The sequence below is a fragment of the Diadema setosum genome, chromosome 1 (genome assembly GCF_964275005.1).
Source record: "Diadema setosum chromosome 1, eeDiaSeto1, whole genome shotgun sequence".
Classification (NCBI taxonomy): domain Eukaryota; kingdom Metazoa; phylum Echinodermata; class Echinoidea; order Diadematoida; family Diadematidae; genus Diadema; species Diadema setosum.
In genome coordinates, this window is record NC_092685.1 from 43,864,813 (window position 1) to 43,877,720 (window position 12,908).

A 12,908-nucleotide genomic window follows, 5' to 3' on the forward strand; every position below is an offset into this window, starting at 1 on the left:
ATTTTTGCGAACTGAGACTTCCCGATGATTTCGCCAGTGGTTAAATTGCGATCGTGGGGCACAGTACTGAATGGAGAAATGTGTGTGTGCATGTCACATTCATGTCGAAATCAGAGTCAATATTTTCGCCTGTCTTTAGATGCACGAATAGCACTTGACTCGCTAAATAAAAACCTTGTGAAGTATTCGATGTATACAGCATTAAAGCAGTATGCAAAGGCTGCTTGCTCAAATGAAGGTTTGATACTAAATGGAGGAACTTTACTTCAAGTTCTTCTAGGAGAGACCAGAAGCAACCACCTAGACCCTGTTTGCTGTGCAGCAGCAAATGCCTGTGGGTGCAATCACAGCTCTGCGTTAGGACACATCGAGTCTGCATTGTGTAGACTACACAAGTGTTTCTGCTGGACGCCAGAGTTAGCCCAGGTTCATGTATCTTCTTGCATTGTGTGTGAGTGTGTGTGTGTGCGCGCGTATGTGTGCATATTTGATAGATAGTGTGTACATGAAAACCAATGGAGCAGAATGTGACCTCACTAATGTGTGTTTATGGATCCGATCCCAGTTTTGGCGGGCTTTTCATGTGCACCTTGCACTGTTCACTGTGCCTCAAAGGTCGAGTTATGAGGAAGTGTTTCTTCATTTGTGTGTTGTATAATGGTATAACATACCCGTACTTCTGATAGTAATTGCACAGGAAGAGGCCCTATCATGAACAAGTGTGGCCAGATCAAATATCACCGTATTCAAACAATTCTGTGACGTAGTCTATTTGTGGTAAGGAGCCAAATGTGCTATATTTACCAAGTGTGATGTTTTATAAGCCCCGCTTCAAGGGTCAAGGATCAAGGTATTGATAAGAGCATACAGTATTAAAGGTTATATTGGGAACTCTTCCATGTATTTGAACTGAGTTGAAAAACTTTGAAACTGCTCATCAAAATCATCAATTCCAGGTAGAGGGTGTCATGCGAAATCAAGAAAGAGCTTGAATCTCGGCATCTATACACAGCTACCACAGTATTCCCATCCGTTGTCAAAATCCTGTCTGTGTCATTCTTTGTCATAAATCAGGAAGACAGGTAGAGCAAAGTACTGTATACGCCAAATATTTCACAAGGTTTTTATTTTCACGGATTTCACAAAATTAAAGACTCGCGAAAATAATACTGTAACTCTGATCCCGTTATTCAATGTGACGCACACAAATACATTTCTCCGTTGAGTGCAGCACTCCACGATCGCGAATTTAACCACTCGCGAAATCATTGGGAAGTCCCGATTTGCGAAAATTTAGACTCGCTAGATATATGGCATTTACAGTAATAAAGCTTACGTGGCGTAGTGTACACGTGTGCCCTACCTTTGTGGTGATGATAAAGAAACTCTGCATAACGTACCCAAGTTAATTGACTCTGGTAAATTGTGCTAAATCTGAAGTTCTGCGCTATACCTCTGCCATGTTGGTCATGTATTCTTAGCCTGACTTGCATGCGAGTGACATTCAGATACGACAACTTTAAAACAAAGTAATTTCCACAAACCCTTCAGTAAATGGTAGCCCTATAAATTAACAATGCTGCCAATGTGAAGAGTTTTTCCATCATATTGTACAGACTTTTTGTTATTTGTAAATTATAAGAACCATCTTATACCACATTTATACACAAAATTGGAGACAGGAGCATTCCTGATGTACCACTTCATTTTATGCTTTTTTAGTCTGTTCATACAGGGAGCCACCACTTGCAGAGACCACACACAATGTGACTGAGACGGCATACAGTATGTGCTATAAAAAGCTGTTATTTTCACAAGGTTTTTTTTTGTGGAAATTTTGTGAAGCATTTTTTTTAACAACATGCGAAACTATTGCCCCACGCAGGGGTATATTCTGTATCTTTGTGCACTTACTATAGCCTCTGTGGCAAAGTGCGATAACAACACCTTAGGAGAAGGTCTGTGACGACATTTTCGCGGCCCCAATTTGGCTTGTCAACTTTCAATAGGTCAACATATCAACTGCAAAATTTATACTCTTGTGCAAGCTTAAGAAAGACAGTACCCCATGAACAGTGTTTTGAATCAACGTTTTGACTTGGCATTTTAAAACAAGACCACAAGGTGTCAATCACGAGGTCCCTTGGTTTCAGTCCCCTGACAGCAGTGTTCTGCCATAGCAGTCCAATGAATACAGCAAGGCACTTTACCTTTATATAGCCTAGTCCTTCAGAGGCATCGTCCCTTTGTTGGTTGCTTGTTTACGAGCATCCATTACATCCTTTGCTGCCATGTGAAAGTGAATTAAATCAAATAACACAGACACTGACACTGGCACAGGCACAGGCATGCACACATGCACACGAGTAATGATGTTGTACACTAGTATTTGAATAAAAATAAAGGAATTGAAGTCAATGGATGGGGAAATAATGAGTTCGATTGTTAAGAGTACAGACTTTTAGAAGGGGATTTCTATACCTCCTCTCCAAAGTGTGTCACGGGCATTGTGGTATGGGGTTGTCTGTCCCAAACTGAGGAAGGCGATTTCAAAGCAAAATTTTAGGAATTCAATTAAACGATATGTCTAGTGATGAAGAATGAAATTTCCAAGAAAAGAAAAATGGATCTCTGAAGTATAGAATTGAATGGTTTAAGATCTTTTTCATTCAGTGTTTATTCAGGGACCTTTCTTCGAAAAAGTCTTAAAAGTTCTTATAAGAGCAATGTGTGAGTAAGCTCCCCCACCCCTCGTTCGCATAGTGTTTGAGAGGCAAAGAATATAAGGTATAAAGTACAAGCATTATTGACTCAACTTTGATGAAGCTGTGCCAGTATCGAAAAAGATGATTGCTGTAATATCATACGCCATAAATTTCATGAGTATACTATGTCGATCATACTTGGTGGGTATGGGCTGGTAGGGCAATTTCATGATCGGTGTGATTTGCAATCGAGAACTATGTAGACAGAATGATAGATAAGCATTTTGCCTCTGTAGGAGAAAATTAAGCAGTGCCCCTCTGTGGAGGCGACATAGAGCAGCACAATTAAGTTGATGGGAGGCAGTATTTTGGGGATTTGTAATTTCGTGATAAAAATACTGCAAAATACACCACTATCCTCATGTGTGTCACAATATTCACCCTCAAAGAAGGAACAAGTTCACTCCCCATGGTTGAAGGACTAGTTCACCTTTATAGACATGTGGGTTGAGGGAATGCAGCAACGATAGTAGAACACATCACTGAGAGTTTGAGGAAAATTGGACAATCCGTTCAAAAGTTATGAATTTTTAAAGTCTCTGCTCAGTCTCGGCTAGATGAGAAGACTACTATACCTGGTGATGTCACATGTGTACAACGATATAAAGAAAGGATAAAGAAAATTCAATATTTTCACTGTTCTTGCGTAACAAAAGAATACTCGACTTTTCTCTTTCAGAAGGCAGGGGGAATAATTAACGTATATGTCAGTAACTAGTCAAAGAAATGTGCACTGTATATTTAAAAAGTAAAGTTTTGTTCAATTCTCTTTTTATTTTCCTTATATCGTTGTAAGCATGTGACATCATACACTGTAGTAGTCTTCTCATCCAGCCTTGACTGCGCAGATATATTTTGAAAATTCATAACTTTTGAATGGATTGTCCGATTTTCCCCAAACTTTTACTGACGTGTCCTACTAATATTGTTGCATCCACTCAATCCACATGTATATGAAGGTGGACTTGTCCTTTAATGAGGCCCATGTAAATGTTGCTATTATACTTGTAAAGGAGGTACTCGGACTTCATCCAAACATTATTGCCAGCTTTCATGTCCGTGCAACGTCACAAGTAAATTCACCTCGCCCATGAGCGCGGCCCCGTAGGTGGAAATCACGTCCGCTATCAGATTCAGGAACTCTCCAGGAATGGTCAGTATTGTGAAACTTGCAGCCATTGAAGAAGTTCACAGGCATGCTGGAATGACATACTTAGTTTTGTTACATGATAGCTAGATAAGAACCTTGGGAGGTGCACTGTTTTTGCTCTTCTTGATCTATTAGCTTTCCTCATGAAACTAGCGGCGTAATGAGCATAACAGAAACACATTGCTGAAACATGAGAAGAGAGAAAGAAAAATGATAGAATTGCGTGCAGACATTGTGGATAAGACATCTTGTTGTAGGAGAAGAACACTAAGCATTAGTCAGATTCGGGTACGTTGTACTTTTGTTTTTCAAAGGATAGAAGCCTTGTAACCTAATGTGCTGTATCATTGTGATCCTACAAAGATTATCAAAATGGACATATCGTCAGAACCAAAAGGGCACTGTCGTGTTCTCTAAGATTTGAACGTAGATGAAAATGAAATGATAAAGTTTCATGAACTCAAAGTTTATTTAATCAAAAGTGGGTAGATTTATAAGCATTGTTGCAAATATAGGGTAAAGTAGCTCTCTTGTGGTTATAATTTTGAATATTTTGCGTAGAATTAAAATAGTTTGAAATTGACACTATAATGTACAGGACATTGAGCTCTACAACATGACAGCAATAGCTTAATGCCCTTTAAATTGAGATACAGTTGTAAAGCCCTTCTGGTTCTCAGCCGACAATATATGCAGCACCAGATCCAAGGGCTGTGATAACACAGTCACGCATTTCACCTCAGCTTCACTGGTGTTTTCCTTTTTTTTTCTTTTTTTCTTTTTTAACTATCAAATTTTGTTTAGATTACTATTATGATCCTTGTGAATGCTGTACAAATGTGCTGCTTTTTTTTTTGTGGTTCAAATTGATATAAGGTTATAACTGAAATTGCAAACTATTTCTATGGCTCTTTTTAACCAGTAGTTTGTTCATTGGGAATTAAACAAGAATTAGCTTCCACTAATGTATATACCTAATGATAGTATCAAACTATCTGAATTAACAAAGAAGTCCAGGGTTGAGGTCCCAGGCAGACACATCGATATGTGTTTTATTCATAACAGTTTCAGTGTTCAGTAAAGTATAGTGCAGTAGCCATATGCTGAGAGAATGTGTATATCTTGCAGATGTAGTATACATTGTATGCTTTGGTAGCATGGAGTAAACATTCTGATAGTCGAATATTTTACGGGTTGAAAGATTTGTATTCAGTAGCTTACCGTTTATCAGCAATTCTGAACAGGAGCAATTGGGGTATGGAAATAACCTTGCCATATATCTGAGCAAAAAGGTTATGGTTTCTTCACTTTAGCCAGGATTTTGTTATTTCTAATGGAACTCGTCCTAAGCAGGGGGCTTTGCTGAAGAATCATTTGTCGCGAAAATGAGAACAGCCCAATTTACCTCTTAACCCACCGAGGACAGACTGATTTTGCTACAACACGCATTTCCCGTAGACCCCTGCCCGAGTATACTCGGAACTCGCCCTCAATTGGTTAAAGCAATACCTCCTTGTAAGCAAGCTTGTTAGAATGGAGTCTGCCTGTATTGGAGGTGTGCAGCATCTGAGTGTAAAGTTAGTTTTTATTTTTTTATAACGAGTTTATCCACAGACTTTAGCAAGAAATGTATACTGCATAAACTCGGGCTACTGCAAACTGTGCATTTCCTCCTTTGAACTTGTATTGAGATCCCCTTTTGTGTTTGTATTTTACAAGGTGATATATGAATAGTGCATCACATGTCAAACCCCTGAACTTTGATAACAGCAGAGTGAAAAAAAGAAATGGACTATTCCTCGAAAGATGATTATCAGCCAACCTACTGTCCTATCTTTACTTTGCTCGGACTCCTCCACTGCAAGATCAGGGGGGGTGATCGGGAGGAAGTTCAATGCACAGTCTGTTCCTGGTTCATTGTAATGGGTGAACAGGGATATTTCTATGAAACTGTGACGTCACGCATGTCGGCTGCCAAACAAGGAAGTTCACTGCATATTCATGACACTTCCTGTGGGAGGAGATCTGGAGGGACTCGGTAAAATGCAGGCAGTTTTGTGGAGAGTGGAAAGCATGTGCAGTGGTCTCGTGCTGTATTTTGCCTGTGCGTAGCATCCCCTCCTCTACCACTTGTTGCAAGAGAGCCCAGGCCAAGAGCTGGATACTCGCGGATGTCCAAAGCTTACAAACACTCCAATGGATCATTTTGTCGGAACACTGTAGTCTATTAGAGATTGGCGCTTATCTGTGTGTGTGTGTGTGTGTGCGTGCTGTATTGTGGACGATCCAAAGAGCGCCCATGCACGCTGAAACAACCTCTCATGCACAATTAAGTAGTTACACAGTTTCAGAGTATATGACATCGCTGTTGTGGTGTTTGTTTTTCTCCTCTTCATTTCATTGATTTTAAAGGCAATACCATCTGTGGCGATTTTATACTCGGTGTATGTATTCGTGTGTCCCCCTTAATGGTTCCAGCGACTATGAATGTCGTGTCCGAGAATCTCTGTCAGCAAGACTTTGATTGTGGATTTTAGCTTGATTCCAAGATATTTGTTGTACTTGAAAGACAAGGATGGATTTGTACCGACAGCGCCCCATCAAAACAGAGCCTCAGTCTCCGGACTCCGATCTGTTTGCCATCTACCTGAAAGATCTGATCATTGATGACCATATCGGGCATGGTGAGTCAAAACCTATCCCTCCTTCTGCAGCGCGATTATCAGGCCATTAGAGTATCGAGTGTGACCAGGGTTCGATCCCTGAGTCTTCCAGCTGAGCAGTGTTGTGTGTTCCGTCATATTGTCCCCTCTGGTATTAGGGCAAAACACTCTGTTCCTCGTATAGTACATTAGATAGAGGTCCCCATGTGTGAATTACTCTCGAGTCATGCGCGAAAGAGAACTCGCTTCATTCGTTCGTCGCAAAGAGCAGGGTGCTAACCCAGTGAGGTGGTCCACCTATCTACCCACGCAAGAACAAATTGGCGAATGGTGCTGACCCCTCATGGCTCGCCCCAGGTGACTAGCAATAGTAGGCAAACTGTACCAACGAGACACATTGTGTTACAAGTAAAAAGAGTTGAGACCCATTCATAGCCACTTTGACAGTGGTCATGTCAAACTGAGAAGGTGTGATGGCGCTGTGGATGTGGCCACAGACTCCACTGCTTTAGCTTCTCAGTTCAAGCCCCCTAGAAGTAGAGGTAAAAATCCAAATTCCTACATGAGCAGTGCAGATAGTAACGTCAGTAGTGTTTGGAAAGCCAAAGAGTATCAATTCCCATTCAAATTTCAAGATGTGCCAGTTGGTGCCAATTTTCGATCAATATGTCTTAGTTTGGCAACGGAAGTAATACTGACGGAAGATGTCTGTATATAATGTAAGTTGGTGTTTTTGTTTTTTTCAGTTCAATTTTTTTTTGTTTCAATTCAAATCAATTTTTTTCTCAATCTTGCTGTGATGAATGTATTTCATTTTGATTTGTCAGGGATGAGAGTAATTTTCACCCAATCACAAGAGTTTGCTTTTTAGGGCCCATCACAGTGAAACAAGGAGTGCTTCAATTCAGAGTAATAAGATATGAATAAATACTGTCTATATACAGCTCAGAATGTTGACCTACTGGTGATGGCTGGAGCACTTTACTGCATCTTATTTAATAAAGAGTACTCTCTTTCTTCAGCCATATGGTTCATTTCATGATTTTGCTTGTTATATGTTCAGAACAGAGCTGACCTTGGCAAGGTCTGCGTTTACGCACAATGTTGGCAGTGCCACAGATCAGTCATACCAGAGACAAATTCTAACACCAGGCGATTAAAGGATACAGTTTGTATGTCAAATCAAATTTGTGGAATGATGATGAGGAAAAACCGTGCATGAAGGATCAGATTAATAATTTCTTATGCTAGATAAACTCATGAGCCCAGAGGATCATAGCCTACATCATGGTATCAGGGGTGTTCTTATCCTTTTTGGTGCTTGAATCATCCCCCAGCATTCCCACTGATTCCCACTGATCAGTTACTAGCCATCCCCTTTAAAGTACAAGTGTTTCTTTGCTTAGCTCGTTTCCATATATTTGCTCCTGCCAAAATTGCTTCCATGAAATATCTGCACGCTAAAACCAAGCATATTCTACCCCCAAACATAACCCCAACCCTAATCCTAATATAAAACTAAACCTAAATCCCAATCACAACCCTAAGCCTAACCCCAAGTCCTTAGAGAAAATTAGAGTGGAGCAATTGTCGCAGGAGCAAATGTAGTTGTCACAGCTTGAATAGCTCCCTGCAGTCCTTGTTATGCCCTTTGTTTTAAAAGAAATAGCATGACTGATAAAGAAAAATACATCACTTTGACAAAATGGGATGCGTGAATTCTTGTGCAAAACAAACTCACAAGACCAAAGGGGGGGGGGAACAACTTTTTTTTGTGTGTAGTAAATTTGTTATGACTTTTGTGTGGTTGTCTCATGTGTGTGTGTATGTGTGTGTGTGTGTTTAATTTATGATGTACAGAAATAAAACCAGGACAGTCTTTGCCTCCCTTTATTCACACGATTAAAAAGATGGTATGAGTGTGAAGCAAAGCCAATTATATACAAACTTTAGGTTAGTACATGTAAATATCCAGGAACAGTTTCATTTTCCTTCGCCAAACCACGTGGTGGTTTGATCTGAAACTAGACTCGTCATGCTTATTAGAAGGCTTAAAGCGGTACTAGTACTATTATGGCATATCCAATGTGATATTCAGATTTTGCCTAAAACTTCTTTGCTGTGTTGACTACAGAATGTCCTCATCAAGTTAAAAACACACTGGGTTAAAAGTTAATGCAGCTTCACTCATGACTGAAATTATGCAGAGATTAACATTGACGCTGAAGTTACAATAACTGAATGAGAGATGAATGTGATTATATTTCATCAGGAAAAATACCGAAAAAAAAAAACTCTGTCATTAATATTATCGTCAGAACTGTCATTTTGAAGTATTTCCATTCAAATCTTGTGCATGTATGATCTTATAATGTATGATCTTTTATGAATGTGATGGAATCTGGACAGATTTAACCATTTCACGTTTCTTGGCGATTTCCCCATCTACGTTTGAGCTTTAAACCATAACATGCCGTGCGAATGTAAACACCCACATCGTGCAGTGCCAAGTTCAAGTGTAAGTGCCTGGTTTACATGACAGAGTGGCTGAATGCAACATGCGCGCGCGACTGCACTCATTGCTCTTTGTTTTGTTTTGTTTTCGCGCCTGTCGTATGGGGTAGAAGACATCAGATGCTCGACTTGCCTCATTCTTAGTCACGTCCGCAATCAAGTCCAACGATGAAGATGAGCTCCATCCTTACACTGTGAACCTTGAAATAGTCTAGGCACACAGCATTAAGGGTTGTATAAGGGAAATAGTCACTCCATCTGGTCTTAAATAGTATAATAAATAAATCAAAGCAACAAAACAAAATGTTTTGATGGGAATCAGATGAATGATTAGGAGAGTTGTGTAGCTGTTATAGTTACATTCATACGACATTCCGGAATGTAAAGATTATTTCATAATTTAACCCTGCGTAGATACACTTGAAAGTTAGTAATTGTAATGGTTAGTCCATGATTAGAACCACAAGATATTGTAGGGTTTATGCTAGCTGTGAACTCTATTCCCCTACAGCTTCCACGTTCCAGGTCTACCTTCAGTTTGCTTTGTACACTACAGTGTCACCACACATTATCGGGTTTATCACTAGAACTGCTTGTATTATTACCTCTGGTTATGTGATTTAATCCTCTAGTGGGACTCTTGCTTGAAAATTCAATCTTGAAGATTAGTTGCGTAAACGTGAGTTGCAGTTAAAAACTACAAACTAATAATCTAAGTTTAAAACTTTGAAGATTGCAAAGGTCATGTGAATGCATCTAATGTGCCACATGTTTTCCCAAAGCACTTGGGGAAAGTTTTCGGTAAATCAGACAATCTGTTTACAATTGATGATTTTTAAAACTTTTCCTTTAATTCAGTATGTTGCCCTCTGCAACATTCGTAATGTCACACAGTCAGAGAGTGATAAGAAGAAAGTGTGGAGGAAGTTTCCCAGAAATTCATTTTCTAGGACACAGGAAGAGGACTTGATAAAGCTCCAGAAGGCGTGGAGAAGAGTATTGGCTTACACATATCTCAGTGGCAGGTCAAGGGATACAGTATTATGTACTTCTTGTAAAATTGAGAAGGGACTTTCATGTAAATTTTTGAATGATGCAATGGCAAGAGCTAAAACAGTGTAACCCCCACTGTAGCCATTATTTCTACATGCCATCCCACCTTGAAAGGTTTGCATGTACTGTAAAGTTTAGAATAACAAGAAAAGGAAAGAAAAGGAACATAAACGAGGGCTTGCTAGCTGAAAGGCAAGAATCAATGGAGGTTGTCCTCTCTCCCACTTGGTCTTGTTTTCTTTATGGGTGGATCATTTTTGGTGTTGGGAAAAACAACAACAAAAAGAGGTATCAGCAGTGTCCCCCCCCCCCCCCCATGCAAGTGACACGGTTTGCTGGTATAAAAATGTAGACAGTGTTATAAACTTACATCTTGTGTCAACATAGCTGATGTTAGTGAAAGGTAAGCAGAGATGCCGACCTGTATATTTTTGTACTACACTTGGTATGGAGGCTTTTTTTTTTCCTCAAATGCAAAAAGAAAGAAAAGATGAGTTTGGAATAAAAAAACAAAATTTTCTTTCTCCGAAATTTGATTTTGCATTTTTGATATGTGCAATTTTGCCCACATTCCAACCAAATTATGTTTGTTTCTTCATTCTTCTTTTGAACTGTACATGGACATATTCTTGATCTGAAATTTTAGCAGGAGTACAATTGTGGTACTAGTAGCCGGCTGTTTGATAAAGAGGCCTCTGTCACAGGTTGCAGGTATTGCGTTGTTTACAGCAGGCAGTCAACCATTTTTTTTTTTAATTACTATTATTTTTTTTTTTTTGCGGGATAAGCCACAAACCAAATGCGACTGCAATCACACCAGTTACACATTCTCCAGATCCGCAGCTCTATAATTGAACAAACCCTTGTGAGGAGACAAACTCGCGTGACTTTTAATGACCGTTGTTTCCTGTTCTATGCTGCGTTTATCATCTTTCCCGGGTTTGAAACATGTTTCAATACCCACCATCAAAACGCATTTGCAAAGGCCCTTTGGATCGCGTTTCTCAAGTTGTTGCGTTTATCAGCTCTATCTTAGAGTCGAGAGGGAGGACGTGTCACTGCGCAGCTCCATTGCACAGTTTGACCCAAGGAGCGGAGATCATGTAGTTGACAATGGTTGGCGTGGGTAGGTCCAAGCTATAGACGCATTTCAAAACGACTTTGCATTTCTCATCTTCACAATGTCAGAAGGACATTTCCAACCCCGTAGTCAAAACAGCTTTGCATTTATCGTCTGTCCAAATATCCCTGAAAGTTGTTTGGAAATCTTAATTCTATGCCAGAAGTGAGTTGACAAATGTACCCCTGGACACATGAACATGCAAGGCAGTATCATTTATTGCACTTGATGATTAAGTTAACTAGTATTCATTAGCTTGAGAGTGGTAAACTAAAGAGCAAGTTTGTTGATTTGAATTGGTAAATCAGCCCTCAAATTGCAAATTCTTTGATTGAGACTTTTCATTAGCTGAGCTGACTGCTACACCTACTCCGTGTCATGTTTAGTGTGCAAAAAGCTGTCTTGGGCAAGTACAGATGTTTGAGGAAATGCAGCCAGCCCATTTGCAATTTTGGTTCATTTTTCTCCCCAAACTAAGCCATGATTTGGGAGAAAATTTCCTCAAACAAAAAGCACTCTGCATTTGCAAATTCATGGGACATTTTTTTTTAAAGATGATTTTCTTGGTTTATGATTTTCATTTTGTGTGTGTGTTTTTTTGTTTTTGCAATTGCAGCTAGTAAAGAGACCTTGGTCATAAGTGTAGCTATCATCCTACAAACTGCTATGGACGAGTTAACACAACACAAAGTGTTTGTTGGACAAACAAACAACTGCGTGAGAACAAAGACTATTTCGCACAAACACTCTCGGTACTTAAACACACACACTGTCTGACATCAGACTACTTAAGTATTTTTCTGATTCATTGCAAGTTTAAGCCTACGGGCAGAAGCTATGTGACACCCTTACATAATATTCTCTCCTACCTTAATGTGACTCTGCGCTCATCTTTTGCGGAAGTTTCATTACACATCTGTATCATTATCTTCAGGTACGTGTGTACTCGTTTTGTGTGGACACAATCACAACACTTGCCAGCGTGAAATTTGATAGGTTTCAGTTTTGTGAAAAATTTTCTATTTGTTTCAAAGGCATTGTCCATGGGAACCCAAACCAGAACCGTTGTTATGTTTGATTCATCTACTCAAAACTTTCGGGGCGTCAAACTGACTTGGAAAATAGTTTGTTGATTCTTTGGTGTGGTCATTTAAGCCCATTTATAGTAGTGGAGGGAAATAACCAGAAAGAAAAAAAAATGATGTTCAATTTTGTGTGTTTCTTCACTGTACAAAAGGAGGCAATTACATCACTTCAGTGGAAGTTAAATCTTGCATTAACGCTAATTTATGACCCCGAAATTTGGATAGGTCTAGTCATATGTGGCCAGTATTAAGGAATTGTTCAGTTAACACATATACCCATATCTTGCTCATTATTTGTGGTACGATTGTTTTTGACCAAATTCAGAGATGTATTTCCTATTATGGCAGCTAACCCGACCTAATGTATATAGAGGAACGTGAATAATCAAATTTACGAACACTAACAAACACCTTGTTGCAACAAATTAAAGTTTTGAGTATAATAGGATATTCTTGAAAGCTTTCTCCCAGAAAGATTGTTAACGTGGCTACGTCATTAGTTGCATTCACACAGACATAATAGCGTGATAACGACTGCGATCCAAATACCGCGATTTA

At 39.4% G+C, this 12,908-nt stretch overlaps 1 protein-coding gene across 7 annotated transcripts in view; it reads left to right on the forward strand.

The window, feature by feature from the left end:
- LOC140236311 (nuclear factor NF-kappa-B p100 subunit-like) overlaps window positions 1-12,908 on the forward strand; it is a 110,785-nt gene that overhangs the window by 68,412 nt on the left and 29,465 nt on the right. Inside the window, exon 1 of one of the 7 annotated variants that reach the window (XM_072316284.1) lies at window positions 6,416-6,599. The exons of the other annotated variants lie outside the window; for them this stretch is intronic. Within the exon in view, the coding sequence (XP_072172385.1) occupies window positions 6,491-6,599 (109 nt within the window). The 5' untranslated portion in view covers window positions 6,416-6,490. Of the gene's footprint in view, window positions 1-6,415; window positions 6,600-12,908 lie in introns of those variants that run through there. 7 annotated transcript variants of the gene reach the window in all.